Source organism: Gorilla gorilla, chromosome 1 (assembly GCF_029281585.2).
Source record: "Gorilla gorilla gorilla isolate KB3781 chromosome 1, NHGRI_mGorGor1-v2.1_pri, whole genome shotgun sequence".
NCBI lineage: Eukaryota > Metazoa > Chordata > Mammalia > Primates > Hominidae > Gorilla > Gorilla gorilla.
In genome coordinates, this window is record NC_073224.2 from 81401651 (window position 1) to 81420429 (window position 18779).

The following is an 18779-nucleotide window of genomic DNA, read 5'->3' on the forward strand; positions in this document are numbered from 1 at the left end:
CACAGGGCCTGGGGTCCCGGGCCAGACAGTGCTCAGCCTCCTTTGGGTGAAGTCACAGTGACCCCAAGTGGTCACTTTGGTAAGGCACCCTCTAAACATGGTGTCACCTTCCAGGGGCGGGAAGCTGGGGAGTGGGCTGCAGAGACCCAAGTTGAAGAGGAGGAAAGAAAGGACAAAGGCTTCCACATACCTCTTCCTCACGGAACTGGGACATACAGGGCCTATTCCTTATTTGTCTTAAAGGCTGGGGATAAGGGGGCTGGGGGAAAAGCCAGGTGGGAATATTTCAGCTGCAGCTTCCACTTCCTCAGCAGGAAGTACTTGTTCACAGCAACAACCCAGAATAAGGATGCTTCTATATGACAAGGTTGATGAGCTGTGTTTCTCATTAATTCCACCAGCAATAAGAAAGTTCCCTCTGGAAACAGGCCTTAGAAGTATTATTTTTCTTATCAAAAATGGGCTTCTTAGGCCGGTCCCTTCCTTTAAATCAGGATGGAATTGGCTGCTTCTCTTGAAACTTGAACATCATGCACACCCAAAAAAGCAGGGAGACGGCCTCGAAAGCCTGACTCATTCCAGGAATCCTGAAGATGCACCTGTCATTATCCAAAGAGATAAGTGTGGGGAGGCTGATTGCTCAGATCTCCATTTAACTAAAAAGTAGATTGGTGCCTATCTGGTGTGATTTCAGGGGCTCTCCAAAGATCTTCTCCACATATCTCCCCCATGAAACCTCTGGTCTCCAAATTCCATTGATGGGAAATTTCTCTATGAGGGACCCTATATTAGTCCCTGGGTTTTCATGAATTATTTTGCCAGAGCTGCCTTTGCATGCCCTGTTTCCTTTGTCTGGGATGCCCTCCCTGCCACCAGATGTCCATGGGTCCTTCAAAACCCAGTCCAGATATCCTCTCTTCGGAGTCTCCCCAACACTCCCCACCACCACCGCTACTGCCACCAGCACCATGCTGCTTCTGTGCATGTTTTCTCACTATACTACATACTGAAAAAAATAAAATCTTTGACCCAAAGACCTAAGAGTCTAGTGAGGAAACCAATATGAAAACTAACAATAATGACATAATCACTATAAAAATCGCATATTGACTGCAAGTTCCTTGGGGACAGGGTCCTCAGTTTGTCCCTCTCTGTGAAGGTAGGCACCCAGTGCACTAGGGCCAATCACACCCCTAACCTCAGTTTCATAGACTTGAGCTTCTCAGACACTTGGGAGATGATCTCAGGGATTTAAAGATGGAAAGGTCCATATTTCCTCATGTCCACTTGATCCCAACCAAGTCTGCAGACCCCAAGTATCTTACTCATGTTTTTGCTAGCAAGAGACAGCAATCTCAGTTCCTTGGGCCTCCTTCTCCCTACCACTTTCCCTGCTAGCGACAGCAGGCATGAAGAATAGGTTCCCAAAACAGGGCTAAGTGAGTCATTCTGCTTTTATCACCACAGTCCTTGCACTGCAGGTGAGAACGTGCTAACTCCTGTTCCTTTCTAGCCCTCGTTAATCTATGAATGCTCACTATGCCCCATTCTGGCCACTAGAGAATTCCATATTTCCTTCCCTCTATCTTTCCTTATCTTAGCCAGCTTTAAGTTCCAACTCAAATGCCTTCTCTGGAAAGACTTATCTGACTATTACAGCCCATGCTGATCTTCTCCCTGCTGATCGTGTCCTCTTAGTCCCATGCTGATCTTGTCCTCTTAGTTAGCAGCCTCTGCTTTGGTCCTGCATTAGTCCATTTGCATTACTATAAAGGAATACCTGAGGGTGGGTAATTTATAAAGAAAGGAGGTTTGACTGGCTTACAGTTCTGCAGGGTGTACAGGAAACATGGTGCCAGCATCTGCTTCTGGTGAGGGCCTCGGAAAGCTTACAATCATGCGGGAAGCCAGAGGAGGAGCCCGCGCATCACACAATGAGAGAGGGAGCAAGGGTTGTGAGGAGGTGCCACACACTTTTAAACAATCAGATCTCACGAGAACTCACTCACTATCTGGAGGACAGCTCCAAGCCATTCATGAGGGATCCACCCCCATGACCCAAGCACCTCCCACTGGGCCCCACCACCAACATTGGGGATGGCAATTCAACATGAGATTTGGAGGGGACAAGCATCCAAACTATAACAGGTACCAAATCACTCTCGAATTCCAAGTTGCTTACTCCACTCCTTTCTCCTGGCCTGTAAGACTCAGGGATGGGAACCATGCTATGATGTGTCAGAAAAAACAAGAGACTTGGGTTCCAAACCTAGTTGTATCATGTATCAGTTTTGTGACCTTGGCCAAGGAATAGACTTCTTGGAGCCCCTGTTTGCTCATCTGCATACCCTATCAGTAGTGCTGCAGGGAAATTAAATAACGTGTGAATCTTTAAGAAGCTCAGTTATACTTGCATAACTCTTTACCATCAGACACTCAAAAAGTCTTCATTTTTTACTTCTCTTTTTCTTCCCTCCCCTTCGTCATTATTCTTTTCCATGTAGCTTAGTGCTAGGCATATTATGGGTGCTCACTAAATAATTATTTTACTTTTTTAGCACAGATTCCTTTTCACCCCCAAAAGGCAAGGCTAATGTCTTGTTCAGCTCACACCACCTTGTGTCTGACACAAAGGAGGCCCTTAATATTTGTTGAGTGGATGACTGTGCTTTAGGGGTTCCAAGAAGAATGGCTGTGAGGTGAAAGAGTTGAGAAAAGCATCAACCTCCAAGTTGAACAAAGAAAGTTCTATAAGGAACAGAGAGTAGTGATTTCCTATGGGATGAATTTTCTGTGCTATTGTTAAGAAAGGGAACAGGGCCATTTATATGTTACCACTTGCAGGAGTTGGATGGAGAGATAAAGGGGGCATTGATAGAGAGCAATGGGGTCTTTAAAAAGTGAGAAATCCCTAGGAGTACTCAGAGTGCTGATATCTAAGTGCACTGGCTATGCCTCGGATACATGTGGTTTTTTTTTTTTTCCAGCAGAACTGTATCTTACCTGCTGGCAAAGAGCAACAATTCACTTGTAGCATGGAAGAAAGCTGCTGAAAATCAAAGGAAAGCAGCAGGCACAAACCTATAAGCAAGTCCCACTTTTCCATCCTCTAGACAGAAAACCTGGGAAGAGAACACATTAAATTCTGCTCTGCAGATTTCTGGGAGAAGATGATTCCATTGTAAATTATTGAACATTTCATTTAAGCTTCATAAATAAGAAACTGGGATGAAAATGTTACATGTTAGATCTGTTTGGCAATGTATAATTTCTGTCTTACTCCCTCCATCTGTCACCCTTCATCTATGTTGGAGAATTTCTACTTCATTATAGGCAATTGAAGGTCTTAATCAGTTGCCTGATAAAAGTAGTTTATGTCCCAAAGGTAATCTCATTTCTGCAACCAAGGATGTACCTGGAACTCACTGAACACATTGATGGAGATAAATGTATGCTTCAAATGGATCAGGGGGTATTGCAATCACCCACTCAATCTAGAGATAGGTACTTGGCCCAGCCAGGGACAAGGTCCTCACTGCCACCTGGACTCCCTGAATCACTGGTTTCCAACAGAGCCAACAGGCTAAGCCCCAGCAAACCAATAACAACAAGTCAACAGGTGCACCCAGGACTGGCCTGTACTTGTCTGGGGTGGTTTTTGTAGTTGATGAGACCACTCACCAAAAAAAAAAAAAAAAAAAAAAAAAAAGTACTCAAAATCCAGGAATAGTTCTCTGTGCAAAGTAATAAAATAGTAGCTACTACTGCTAAGATCCAGGCACTGGGCTTTAAACACTTTGACTCATATAATCCTCATGATGACCCTCTGATATAGATGCTGTTTTTATTCTCATTCTTCAGAAATTGAGGCTCATAGATGTTAAGTAATCAAAATTACACAGGTAAAAAGTGAAAGAGACCGAATATAGGTATGTCAGACGTCAAAGTCTGTCAAACTTCAAAGTTGACCTCCACTGGTGTTGCCACTTTAGAGAAAGAAAGAATTAAGGGTTGGGAAAGAAAGGGAGCTGGTTCAAGAGGAGAAAAAAGAGGGCCGATTCGAATGCCTACCCAGACAGGGCTTTGGGACTGCATTCCTGGGAGGGAAACTGGCCTGGTAAGCTCTGCCATGCTTAAGCAACATTTATTGCATGGACTGCACGAAAGCCTACTGAGGAAGGGGATGAAGAACCCCCTGGCTGCCAGGCAGCATTCCTCTTGACCAAGCCAAGCCGTTTGTTAAAGAAATGTTGCTCAAAGTATTTCCGATCAAAATCAGGGATTCCAGAGAAATCACAGCTGCCCTGAGCGGTGGAAGGAAGTAATAGGATGTCCCATTCCTCCTAAAAGCCCTGAACTCTGAGACCAGAATCCGGGGGGCATCTCTAGCTGGTCACAGACTTACTCCATGCCACAGTTTCTTTTTACAAAAAGATGATGTACTCTGTTGAATAACAGTCCCCTCAAAATGCATGTCCACCCCAAATCCTTACTTCCAAATAAGGTCTTTAGAGATGCAGTAGAGTTAAGATGAGGTCATACTGGATTAGGGTGGCCCCTAAATTCAATGTGACTGGTGTGTTTATAAGAAGAGGGGAAGACACAGACACACGTGTCTACAGAGGCAGAGACTGGGGTGACGCAACTACAAGCCAAGGAGTGCCAGGGAGTGCTGGCAACCACCAGAACCTAGGTCTCCTAGAGTCTTCAGAGGAAGCATGGTCCTGGCGACACCTTGATTTCAGACTTCCAGACTTCAGAACTGTGGGAGGACACATGTCTGTTTTAAGCCACACTGTGTGTGGTAATTTATAACAGCATCCACAGGAAGCTAATGTAGATGGAGAAAAGACTGCTTATCCCACCTTCCTCCCAAGGTTGTGATGAGACTCTAAAACACAACCCATTTTGAAAAGCACAGATGTTATATAAACACAGAATACCATTCCAATCAGCCATGAGCCCACACAAAGCCCCAAAAAGAGCCTACCGGAAGGACTCAGACTGACCATTGGAGGCCTGCAGGGTGATCACTTGATTTTGTTGGGGTTTTTGTTTGTTTGTTTTTGTTTTTTTGATACAGAGTCTCACTCTGTCACCCAGGCTGGAGTGCAGTGGCATGATCTTGGCTCACTGCAACCTCCGCCTCCCAGGTTCAAGCGATTCTCCTGCCTCAGCCTCCCAAATAGCTTGGACTACAGATGCACACCACCACACCCGGCTAATTGTTGTAGTTTTAGTAGAGATGGGTTTCACCATATTGGTCAGGCTGGTCTCGAACTCCTGACCTCAGATGATCCACCCGCCTTGGCCTCCCAAAGTGTTGGGATTACAGGCATGAGCCACCGTGCCCCGCCTTTGTTGGGTTTTTCTACAACCCCAGTCCTAATAGATAAAAATGAGTTTGATGCCAGTTGTAATAGATGAAATAGCCCTCAAAGAATCCCCAGCATCTGTGAATATAACCACCTTACAGGGCAAAAAGGACCTTGCAGGTGTGATTAAGTTAAAGATCTTGAGAAGGAGAGACTAGCCTGTACTATCCAGGTGGGTCCAACATGATCGCAAGGATTTTCATAAGATGGACGTAGGGAGGTCAGAGTCAGAGTAGATGCAATGATAGGAGCAGAAGTCAGACAGAGAAAACAGATTTGATCGTTTCAAGCTGCTGGCTTTGAAGATAGATTAAGAGACCATGAACCAAAGAATGCAGGCAACCTCTAGAAGCTAGAAAAGGCAGGGAAATGGATTTTCTCCTAGAGCCTCCAGAAGGAAGGCAGCCCTGCTGAACTACTTTAGACTGCAGACCTCCTGAACTAACTGTAAGAGAATCCACTTTTGTTGTTGTAAGTTACTAAATTGTGGTGATGTGTTACAGCAGCAACAGGAAACTAGTACACCAGTCAAACCAGTTAGTCTGAAAATAAATGTGAAAGAGGTCAAGGAGAGAACATAGAGAATTCCAGATATTCTAGGAGGTTCTCAGAGATCCTTTGTAGTAAACCTCCCAAAGGATTTCCTCAGAGAAGCTTACACCCTTTAGTGGGACAGTTTTTGTGTCTCCTCTGTCTTCCTGGACTCCCCTGAAAGTTATTCTAAAATTAGATCCACAGCTTTAGATACCCTGAGGCCTGAATTACTGAACTTGGCGGGGGGCCTACAGCAACAGGACTTCTGCATGCCCCTACTTGACAGCCCTGTGCTTAGAAAAAAAGTCCATCCACTGTTGCTCCCTAGAAGGGACCCAGGAGTCTCCATATGGCCTCAGCTCCTATAAAAGGTGTAGCTTGGTCCTTGTATATAACATTCAAGGAATGCTTTTCAGGTCTATGTCCACACTGTCTCTCTTGATTACATACTCCCAAAATTCACAATTTAAGCAAGAAATCCTCTCACTGGTTCAAGCCAATCTGAGACGCTAAGCATACAAGGAGTCCTTGTATACTTAGGTGAGCACACCTCTGAAGGTCACTGACAAGGCAGCCTCACTGCCTTCCCAGAGAGCCTGCCTGCAAGAAGGAAGCTCTGCGTGGGCTGGTTCATCCTATTGACTTGGGATTCCTAAATAGTGGAATTGGGATTTCCTAATAGTTCAAATTAGGAGAGGATTCAAGGAGGACTAAACACAAGGTATGAATAGGAGTCTAAGATCATTTTCTTCCTGCTTTCAGCCTTCCTAGCCCTGCCCCATACACAGAATAATGTTTGTTTCTCCATCCACTGATAGATCTGGTACCTGGCACTGAGTATGGAGTTGGAATATCTGCCGTCATGAACTCACAGCAAAGCGTGCCAGCCACCATGAATGCCAGGACTGGTGAGTAGGAGGACTGCTGAGGAAGAAGACCAGGTTAGCCTATAAGCCTAAGGAGTCATGGAGGCTTGTCCCAGCAAAAATTAATCAGAAAGCAATGTCTTCCAGTGAACAGGGCTCTGGTGACAACTGTCAGCCTAGAAACAGCATCCACCCTATGCCTAATCCCTGATCTCTGACAGGCAGGACAGAGTCACCCTCTTCCCCACAGACCTGTGCTTGGTCCCCCGTGGTCTGAAGAGCTGCTCAGGGCTGTACAGAGCAGAGGTGGAAAATCCTAAATAGGTTGATGCCATTGCAGGCCATATTTTTATCTAGACCACCCCGACAGCAGGCAGAATGGGGCATCTTCGCCCTGCATACACCACAGAGGTCCTCACAAACGCCACTTGGGTGAAGGTCTAGACTTGCAACAACCCATTAAATCTGAGGGCAGAAGAAAAGTCCAGCTGAGACCCTTGCTGCTCTGGATTCAGCAGTTTTGCTTCCAAATCCTGGGTAAATTTCAAAGTCATTTCAGCACCTATGGTACTAGCAGCCTGGGCCGGGCTAGGGATTTTAGACCAGTCCTTGTCCCAAGGTTCAGCCTCTCTAGAGAACCACATGGACAAAGGTCTCCAGGTCCTCAGATCTAGCTGCCTGCCTGGCTATGGTTAGAACAAGTCAAAATAGCCTCAGGGTTGGAGGGTGGTGCACTTCTGTTGCCAGGAATGGCATATCCCTACTTGGTGGTAGCTACCATTTTATCCTTATTGGTTCATTGAGAAAGGATGGGAGAAAACGAATATGGTGAGCTTGAAAATCAGCAGCCAGCTTTGTCCCAGAGGTGGATGCAATCCAGTGGTATCAGAGCTCATCATGGCTTTCTTCAGATTGTTCATCTATTTGCCAAGCCCCTGGCCATCATTCAGAGGGAAGGTGCTTAGCAAAATGTGAGATAAGTGTCAGCAATGACAAGCTAGTGCTCATAGTCAGCAGGCCTGCTGATAGCTTGGAAACACACAAAGCAGGCCAATAAATACTGCCCTCCTGGGGAACACGTGTAAAATAGGCCATTTATGTCAATCCACAGAACTTGACAGTCCCCGAGACCTCATGGTGACAGCCTCCTCGGAGACCTCCATCTCCCTCATCTGGACCAAGGCCAGTGGCCCCATTGACCACTACCGAATTACCTTTACCCCATCCTCTGGGATTGCCTCAGAAGTCACCGTACCCAAGGACAGGACCTCGTACACACTAACAGATCTAGAGCCTGGGGCAGAGTACATCATTTCCGTCACTGCTGAGAGGGGTCGGCAGCAGAGCTTGGAGTCCACTGTGGATGCTTTCACAGGTACCAGAGCAGCAGAAATCCCAGCCAGGTTCAGGGATCAGTGGATCTCAGTGTGAGAAATTCATCCAGGCAAGTCACTCTTCCAATGTTCCATTTCCTTTGGAGAAAAGAGAGGTGGGTAGAAAAGGATAGAGTAAAAACTAATAAGTGCATCAAGAGGGAAGGGTTGGAAGTAAAGAGGGGAGGTGAGCAATAGTGTTACCTGCCTGAAAACTTGTGTCTGGCTTTTCTATGGCCTTGACATAGTAGTTGATTCTGTCCATCTTTCCCTGCTGCAGTAAATCAGTGGGAATTCAGAGGATCCACGGGATCATATAAAATTCATTCCAGGATACAGGCTTTCAATCCTGGGTCAGTATTATGATTAACTCACAGAAGTAGTTCTCATTTTAACAGAATTCATTTTCCTATATTTGGATTGGAAAAAGTGGAGTGAACAGTACTGGAGAGTGAGGAGGTGGAATCTCTGGGTTAGTGGGTGAAGGTGTGGCCCTTATTAGCAAGGAGAGCAGGTCCCTTTAGCCAAGAAGTTCTTCTAGCCCAGTGACCCATCTCCTCACGTGTTTCAGGACCATCCATCTCCTTTGCTTTGCAGGCTTCCGTCCCATCTCTCATCTGCACTTTTCTCATGTGACCTCCTCCAGTGTGAACATCACTTGGAGTGATCCATCTCCTCCAGCAGACAGACTCATTCTTAACTACAGCCCCAGGGATGAGGAGGAAGAGATGATGGAGGTCTCCCTGGATGCCACCAAGAGGCATGCTGTCCTGATGGGCCTGCAACCAGCCACAGAGTATATTGTGAACCTTGTGGCTGTCCATGGCACAGTGACCTCTGAGCCCATTGTGGGCTCCATCACCACAGGTGAGGCTGGAGGACTTGGCAGCAGGTAATGAAAGGGGTTCTAACAGTAGCCTTTGACAAATCAATGAAATTTTAAAAGAGAAAGACCCAAGGAGTAGGGGATTTCCTCTATGGCTAGAGAAAGTCTGTGAGCTGTTCTGAAACAGCTACTTCCTCCAGTGCTGCAGAAGGTGCATTAGATGAGAAACTCCCACTTGGAAGGTGGGACAAAGTCAATGTCTTGAGGAGGTCAAAGCTTGAATGCATTTGTCCAAAAGACCTCCCACTACCAGCTTAGAAAAAAAGCACTGGAGAAAGCTAGTCTCCAAGAGGAATCCCTCTACAGTGAAGAGACACCTGTTCCTATTCTGAAGAACCATCTCTTAACTGCCCAGAAAGTTCACTCGTACAATAATGCTTCCTTAGTCTCACATGGGACTAGCATGCAATCAGGTAGTGACCTGGCACTCAGAGAATGGGGTTGATTTGGATGTTGCTTAGAAAACACAGGCACTCAGAGATGAATTGGATCAGTCCCAGCTCATTATTCCCAAACACAGTTTCAAATATGAGGTACATGTGGGTGAAGATATGTATGTTTGGGTAGTTTCCTCCTTACTAACAAGAATTCACAAACTGGACAAGTGGATTAAACACTTAGCTGATCAACTCTGTGATCCCCTAGCAGTAAAAAAAAAAAGCCCATAGCATAAATGAAATACAATTTAGGAAAATGGATTTGTTCTGGACTTGTGCTCTGAAATCCCTGTACAGTCAATAGGCAGTTTTTCAAAACTGAAACCAAAGGTGGCTGCTAAAGAATAAGAGATACAGGCAAAATTTGGTTTATCTTAAACAATTACCTCAGAGAAAATGCCTATGTTTCTCCCAATTCAAAACAAAACATATGAACTTAAAAAAAAGTTCCTAGTTGGCTTGCAGATAGGTAACAGGTACAGAGCTTGCCAGCTTGGCTTCATGTTGTTAAAATATTCTCAATGAACATAGCTTTGGTCATACCTACAAGGTTTCAAGTGAAACATCAGCCTGACCATGGTTTTAAGATACCCTATTACACGGAAAGATCTTGTCTGCCTTTGGGACAACACTGGCTTTTGGTCAACATAAAACCAGGGATGAGAATTTCTTTTTCACACTGTGCTTTCTGTCTTTCTCCCACAATCACTGGGTCCTTTTAGGAATTGATCCCCCAAAAGACATCACAATTAGCAATGTGACCAAGGACTCAGTGATGGTCTCCTGGAGCCCTCCTGTTGCATCTTTCGATTACTACCGAGTATCATATCGACCCACCCAAGGTAACAAAGTGATTTGATTTCTCAAAGATACTAGGATTTGGGTGAAGATTATGGGAGAACTAGCATATCCCGCAGAACATCCACTCCTGCCTGCGTTTTTCCTCTTCTCTGTGGCATGCTGCATCAGAATGAGAGTGGGCTGGTGAGCAGCCAAGAAATCCCGCACTCACCAATGCCTCTTGAGAAAGGCTTGATTACATTCACCCAGAGAGCAGGCCCTTCACTAGCAGAGGTAACTGATCACCATTATCTAGGCAGTGTCTTGAGAAAAAAAGAGCCCCAAAAGAATCTGCCAGGAGCTTGGGTCACATGAATATTCCTACAAGAATGAAGTTCAGGACTAGGATCCAGAGGGATGGCTAAAGACCCAGCAAAGCCAGATGGAGCCTTGGAGGGAAGCACAGTGATGTGGTCCCATTTCAGCCACTCCAGACAGTTATGAGTCAGAGGAAATTGGCCCAGACCTCACCTGCATCCTGCCAGTTCTTGCTGGTACATGTGGCATTTTTAAGGAAGTGGAGGGCACACTCACTTCCAGTGAGGACACAGGACAGCATTCCAAACTACACTGTCTCTGACTGTGGGGACTGCTCCTTGCATTGGTGCCCTCTACACTGCCTTAATGTCATTGTCTTAGAGAAGACCAGCTTGTTAGAAAACCACTTAATAGGTAGGTAATTTTTCTTTGCTCCAAGGAGCCCATAAAATGAAGGAGTGAGACCAGTGTGCAAAGCCTCTTCACACTCCAACATTCCCAGCCCATGAACCATGTATCATCCCTCCCCACTGAGTGCTGAGTCCCACACCCATCTGTGCTTTATTGACATAGACTGTACCATGGGCTGCTTGGATGAAAGGGCTGCTGAATTTTAACTGTAGATTCTTCTCTTCTCCAGTGGGACGACTAGACAGCTCAGTGGTGCCCAACACTGTGACAGAATTCACCATCACCAGACTGAACCCAGCTACCGAATATGAAATCAGCCTCAACAGCGTGCGGGGCAGGGAGGAAAGCGAGCGCATCTGTACTCTTGTGCACACAGGTGGGAATGTCTCCCTGCTGTGTCAAGTCAGGACCCTGGCTGAAGATCTGGGTGAAGTTGTTCGGGCTTGTAGAAAGGTTCTGGAGGCTAAGGCTCCATTTCGGGGTGCTCCTCCAACTCACTGTGTCTTGCAGGGCAATTTGCAATTTCTCTCCCCAAATATTCCTCTCTAATACTAAAGGTTTAGAGAGTCACCCTCTAGAAGTCTTGCTGGTTTAGGTTAGGAATTTTCATGGAACTTCCAACATAAACAGTGCCCTTTCAGACATATAATGGAAGTGAATTCTAAAACAGATATCTGAATCATTCATCTGATTTTGTAAAAGACTCAGATGAGAAAATTTCACCTCGAGAAGAAAAGGGTTGTTATTCCAGTAATGGAATGGGGTCATGAAATTCATCATCAGATATAGCCAGAAACCACCAAGAAGCTGCCTTTGCTCTTGCTTTGTGCTCCAGGGAGAAAGAAGGCACCAAAGTGGCCATAACTCCCTCACCCGGGACCAAAGCAGTGGAGGTGATGTGGCTCCGTGTGCATCCTGGGCTGCCTGCAGGGGCACCATGTAGCTCATGTCTCTGACAGGCCCCCTAGTCAGATCCAGATGTCTTCTGCATCCTCCATCAGCTCCTACATAATGACCAGAGGAAGGGAGGTGCGAGGGAGAGACTGGCTTGCAATATGGGAAAGTGAGGAAAGGTAGTCCAAATCCCATGGCCTCCCTCTTGAAAACAAGCCCACGCAATGGGGCTGAAGAGAAGGCTCCTTTGCTAGCACCACTGCTCCTCCGTCTCTGGCCCCTCAGCAAGTACACCAGGCAGAACGTGCAAAGATTCGCTGCAGAACTCACTAGCAGGCATAGCCAAAGTGTTCTATTCCCATACCCTAGACCAAACCTCCTAGTTAAGCCATCATTCCCACAGCACGTGGGAAAACATCCAGCTTGCCTCATTAGGAGAACACCTGGATTTTCTACAGTTGCTTAATTTCCCTGGAGAATGGTATTTCCCAAATGAGGGAAATATACTTTAGAATTCCTTACTGCTTTCGTAGATGTTCTCAGAAGCTCAGAAACAGCATCTCTAAGGCAATGGGCCAAGAAATATTCCTTCACAAACACAAAAATTATTCTTCTAAAGACAGCGCAGGATATTCTGATCCTCCCTAATCTCCTTCCAGGCTTATGACAACAGATAACACAGCCATTCAGTTTTGCCCTATCTATTAAATTACCTGTGACCATTAAAATATCAACAAGTGTTGACCAGAAGTGAGGTCCAATACACCAAAAGAAGCCTCTATCCCACCTTCTTGAACCAAGAAATTCATATTAAAGAAATTAGCCTTTTCCCCATTGAGGACAATAAAATGTATTTCAAGAGCCTCCTATCCCCAAGATAAAAGAAACCAGCAACTTCAGTCAAAAACTCATTTCTTTAGCCAGGCATGGATGCATGCACCTGTAGTCTCAGCTACCAGGGAGGCTGAGGCAGAAGGATCGCTTGAATCCAGGAGTCCAAGTCTACAGTGAGCCATGATCATGCCACTGCATGCCAGCCTGAGTGACAGAGCAAGACCTTGTCTCTCAAAAGAAAAAAAAATCCTTGGGTCATGAACAGCTAGTATCTCTAAAGCAGATATTTGGTACACCAACCCAAATGGTATGCCCATCCAAACTGCCCTGCTTTAAGTCTAGGCAGAGCTATTTTGGAAACTTCCAATAACTAGATTGCCCCAGAATGTCTTATTTTGCTGTTGTATGTTTGTTGTGATTTTACATTGAGGTCTATGATCTTACAACTTTTGGAAGTGAGTACTCCTTCAGGGTGTCATGTTTGTCTCATGGTATCATGCATGTCTCAGATAGATCAAGCCAAGTGTAGTCTAAGGGCTGCATTTGAAGAACTCTTTGAACATGCAGATTATGGATACAATTCCAATTTTAACATGAAAATATTGTCCAGGTTGTTTCTTTGTGATAAAGGACATAGGCAAGTGAAAAAAATACTTTCAATTAGAGAATAGGGTAAGATCCACAGCAGATCTTGGTTCTCAAAAGTAAATTTTATGACACTTGGGTTGAGCTGATACCTAAACTGTTGTAATAACATCCACTTGTGATAAATTCTAACCTGATGGAAGAGAAGCACAGTAATAAAGCAAAGACTTAGAGCATGGGCAAGTAAGACTAGGAAGATGATCCTATGACAAGCACACTCTTTTCCTCTAACAGGCCTTTTTGACCTACCTAAGCCTGGAAGAATCCTCTTGACTCTTAATGCAACAAAAAGAATACCAAGGACTCAGTCCTGAGTGAGACTTGTGAGCAGTGAAGCAATCATCCAATAATCAGATATGACTTTTGAGGCAACCTGACTGAGCCCATGCAGTCATTCCATGGGTGGATCTTCTATGTTCTCTGTCCTGGGGATACTCCTGCCCCTATGGAGTTGCCACCACACTTCCTGAAGCTCATCAACAGAGATCTTTCCACGAAGCACACCCTTACATTTATAAAAGTGCAAATAGCCTGGGAAGTATGATTATCTCATTAACTAAAAAATTATAAAAATTTCTGTGGGTTCTTGGTTGCTCCATCTAGATTTAAATGTTGAAAATTCATTCCAGCCATATCTTGAAATCCTCTATAGTATCTGGCACAGTATTCTGCACATAAGAAGTTACTGAATTAATTAAAAGGAAGAGCTGGGGGCGATTGGGGGAGAACTGGATACTTGAGAGAAGGGAGGCAGGGAGAAATGGAAGAGGCTGATGGAACCAGAAGAGGAGAAAAGGAAGAGGTTTCTGCTCACTTCTTTGTTTTGTAGAGTGCAGCAGCAGTCGTGCACCATGAGTGGAACTTCTGAGATCATTCCCTGCATTTCTATCCTGCAGCTCCTCTTACCTGTAACTGATAATCTATTCTGTTTCAGCCATGGACAACCCTGTGGATCTGATTGCTACCAATATCACTCCAACAGAAGCCCTGCTGCAGTGGAAGGCACCAGTGGGTGAGGTGGAGAACTACGTCATTGTTCTTACACACTTTGCAGGTGGGTGTCTGCAGGCCTGCAGATCAGGCAGGTGGGAATGGTGGGAACTGGAGCTGCAGACCAGTATGATGTGAATAAACAAAACATGTTTTCAATCTGAAGGACAGATTAGAAAAGTTCCTACTTCAGGTATACTATGAAGCCCTCAAGATATCCCCAAACTCTATGCTGGGCATCGTGGCTCACGCTTGTAATCCAAACACTTTGGGAGGCCAAGGCAGGCGGATCACTTGAGGTAAGGAGTTCAAGACCAGCCTGGCCAACATGGTGAAACCCCATCTCTTCTAAAAATACAAAAATTAGCTGGGAGTGGTGGCACACACCTGTAGTCCCAGCTACTTGGGAGGCTGAGGCAGGAGAATCACTTGAACCCAGGAAGTGGAGGTTACAGTGAGCCAAGATCACGCCATTGCACTCCAGCCTGGGAGTCACAGCAAGACTCCATCTAAAAAAAAAAAAAAGATATCCCCAAACTCTGCAAACTGTATCAAATCTAGGAACTGAGAAAGCTGAATCTGAAAGGTACAAGAAAGGCATGTAACCAAGGGCAAGTACAAAAACAGAGCAATAGCCCTAGGAGGATGAAACTCAGAACAGAGCTAAGACTTGCCCCCAAAATGCTACAAACAAGAAAGCAGGCTTTTCTAAATATTCGCAGAGCAAGAAAAACACTGAAGATATAGGACCAAGTTTGAAACAGAGAGTACAGGCTAACAGGTGACAAAAGATTCAGGACTGCTAAACTCTTCCGTGTTTTTGTCTTCTCTATTCATATCCAGCCCAACAGGTTTAACTAACACGAAATCTTGAATTTCACTGTCTTCTGCATCATGCTTGTTCACCTTACACCATTTGAAGCTGAACAGAAGAGAGAAGCCCAAAGCAAAATAGTGCTGAGTCCTCCAAGTCTCTAGGCTTAGGGAAGTTATTTCCCTGCCTTCATCAAACAGCAGCACAGATTCCCCAAGAATAAGTTTTATCGAAACTACTTTATGTCTTTGTTTTCGTTGGCAAACCTGCTAGTACATTTGTATTTCAGCAAGGCATCAGAAAACCCCACTTATCACTTAGTCCTTAGTTAACATGGAAAAATACATGAAAGGTCATATTTGGAGGTAGCTGGGACTGTAGCTGAATGAATGACCCTCCATGAAGAAGGGATATCATTACTATGTCCTAACCCCTCTGTGAGCATGCACAATCCACCTCAATTCCTGTCACCCCTCCTTTCATAACATGATCCTGCATTTTTAAACTATCACCATGCTTTCTCAAGCCTCCATGCATTTGCACATGCTATTTCTTTCACCAGGAAACTCCCCCATTTGTCTGCCTAGAAAACCCATCCTTCAAGTCGTGGTTTCAACCCTATCTCTTCTGTCAAAGCTTCCCTGAAGGCAGTCAGACACATCTGCTCACAGACACAAAACACACAGCTCTAACAGAGCAATGAACTTCCATTCATTCCACAAATACTTTTGATGCCCTCCCATGCGCCACACACTCTATAAGGCTATAAGGATTCAGAAACAAAAATTGAGCTCTCATCTTTATGGAACTCACTTCTAATGATGTTGCAGAGAAGTAAATAGTTACAACTTGATGTGAGCAGTGTATGCTATAGACATGCACAGAACACCATGGGCCATGTCCAGTGGGCTACTATGAATAGGGTCAAGGTGTGGAGGGAAAGAAAGAAGAAAAGTCTTAGATAAAGTGAAAGAAGAAAAGGAGAAGAAAAGGAATTTCAAGAAAAAGCGCAGACTGTGGGCATTTGCAGAGATGTGAGAGTGTAAGAAGTCTGAAGAACTACCATAGTTTGGTATGGCTGGAGCATTAATCAATGGCATGATGTGCAAAGGGGGACATTAAAAAGATGATATCCTTATACATGCTCTTCCAAAGCTTAAGCATTAGTTTGAATTTTAACTTGTTTGTATGCCTTTAGACCACAAGAAATTTGAAATCTCAAAGCCCTACCTATTCTGAAAATGTGCCTAGTAAACTGTTAAATATTAAATAATTTCCAAGTATTCTGATTGCCCAACAGAGGAGTTGGCCCTGAACTAATGAACAGTTTTATCAACAGCTTGAATGAATTCAGAGAAGACATGCTTACCAAATTTGTGTATAAAACAAAATTGTGATCAATAGAATCCAAGTTCAAAAATATTTTAATCAACTGAAACAGTGGCCCAAAACTCAATCAACGAGGCAAAATGCAATAGAAATAAATGCAAAGCTCTGCCCATGGGTATAAAAAATCAACTAACAAAATTGGATTGAGAGGTAGGGGGAGTGGTTACAAAGAAGATCTTTGATTAGCAATAATCTTGGCATGTGACAACAATATCACATGGCATTCCCAAAACCTAACTAATTAATATAAGTAGCACAAGCACAGACTGACCATGTTTATTTCATTGGTCAGTACCTCTCCATTATTGTTCTCAGTTCTCTGAGTTTTGGACTTTAGCAGGGACATTGATAAACTGTTACGTGTTCAGAGAAAAGTAGACAGGACTGTGAAGGTTTTAAAATTGTCACATAAATGTGATGGGAAGTGGGGGCTGAATTTTCTCAGTCTAGTGGAGAGAGAACTTGATTAGGAAGGGTGGTGGAGAGGAAGGGGTCATGTACACAAAAGACTAGATTTATCCTTAATAACTCCAGAGACACGAATAGAAGTTATAGAGAAGACAATTTGACCTGCACATAAAGAACACTTTTTTTCAATTAAGATATGAGATGAGAGGGGAATCCTTGCAAAGAGTAAGATACTAAGCTAGATAACCTATGAAAGATTTTTTTCCAGAATTTTCTAGTAGTAAATCCATGTGAAATACCTTTGGATTTGGTAGATCTTTCCTAAGCTGAGTAGCCTTATTCAACCCTTATTCATATTCATTTGAGTTCAGTCGCTGGAGAGACCATCCTTGTTGACGGAGTCAGTGAGGAATTTCGGCTTGTTGACCTGCTTCCTAGCACCCACTATACTGCCACCATGTATGCCACCAATGGGCCTCTCACCAGTGGCACCATCAGCACCAACTTTTCTACTCGTGAGTACATGGTCACCTACATACCCGTATCCCTGGGGACTTTTGTGGAAATGATCAGCTTTCTTGTGGTGGACTAGATTATCACTTACAGGCTTTGGACAGGGCAGCTATGAGCTGTTCTTATTTGGACTGACTACAGCCCAAATTCAGTGAAACTGAGCTGCAACTTTTGGCCAGCAGAGACATGTCTGTTTTCTGCTCTCACCCTGGGTGACAGCAGAAGAACCAGGTCAAGAGAGGTCTGTACTCAGAATGCATCTGCCCCAGAAAAGTCTGATGGATATTAAAAGGCTAGATATCTAGGAAAGAGCTGCTGAGTAGAGTGATGAATAGGAGAAAGTAGACATAGGTAATATGTGGAAACGTAAGTTCACGAGTGAACGAGCAGACATGAGAGTTTATCAGGGTCCGGATCTCAGGCATAGAAGGTCAGTGTGGAAGATGTCACACCCAAGCCTAGAGGCCCTGTGAGGGAAGGGGAAGTAGCTGCGAGAATGATCGTGGCACTGAATGATTATCATCTGACCCAGGAGCACCCTTTATGCTCCTGTCCAAGCCAGAGCAGGGGTCAGCATGTGAGCAATCCTGAGACCAAAGAGGTGGGCAAACAGATACCCATACCTGAAATCAAGCAGGGGGAGGAGCTGGAGAGGCAGGCATGCCCCGGCACTTTCTCCTCTTTGCAGTCCTGGACCCTCCGGCAAACCTGACAGCCAGTGAAGTCACCAGACAAAGTGCCCTGATCTCCTGGCAGCCTCCCAGGGCAGAGATTGAAAATTATGTCTTGACCTACAAATCCACCGACGGAAGCCGCAAGGTGAGATTTTGCTGGAAAGGGAAAAGACCATTTCTTCCAAGTGAGGCCATGTGGAAACTGACTAGTGGAGTGACCACAGGACATTGGAGGGAGGGGGAAGGAAGCAATCCACAGGGAACTCATCAGCTTCCCATCAAGGATACCCAGACTGCTGTTGATGAGAGAGCCCTAGTCTGCAAGCCAGAAGATTTGGATGATAGTCCTAGCTCTACTGCTACTCTCTACGTAAGTTGAGGCAAAGGACTAAACGTCCTCAAGGCTTGCTTTCTTCTCTAGCTAATGAGGGTCTCTACCCCTGCAACTTCACTGGGTTGTGCTGGTGCTTCCAGTACAATGACACAAAGCACATTGGAAACTCCCAAGTACATGATATTGGAATAGTTTTTCAACAACAGGGCTGAGCAAACATGAGCTGGATACCAAATTCAATAGGCTTTTATGCCTCTTGATAAGCATTATAAAGGTGATATCTGTGTAGCCTACAGTAAAGAAA

At 44.8% G+C, this 18779-nt stretch overlaps 1 protein-coding gene across 4 annotated transcripts in view; it reads left to right on the forward strand.

Moving 5' to 3' along the window:
* Nucleotides 1-18779, forward strand: part of TNR (tenascin R) — a 432923-nt gene that overhangs the window by 374326 nt on the left and 39818 nt on the right. For all 4 annotated transcript variants that reach the window (XM_004027943.5, XM_055366472.2, XM_063710667.1 and 1 more), the window contains 8 exons: nucleotides 6728-6817; nucleotides 7887-8150; nucleotides 8746-9015; nucleotides 10194-10313; nucleotides 11210-11356; nucleotides 14288-14407; nucleotides 17326-17469; nucleotides 18156-18286. In XM_004027943.5, coding sequence (XP_004027992.4) covers nucleotides 6728-6817; nucleotides 7887-8150; nucleotides 8746-9015; nucleotides 10194-10313; nucleotides 11210-11356; nucleotides 14288-14407; nucleotides 17326-17469; nucleotides 18156-18286 — 1286 coding nt within the window. The remainder of the gene's footprint in view (nucleotides 1-6727; nucleotides 6818-7886; nucleotides 8151-8745; nucleotides 9016-10193; nucleotides 10314-11209; nucleotides 11357-14287; nucleotides 14408-17325; nucleotides 17470-18155; nucleotides 18287-18779) is intronic.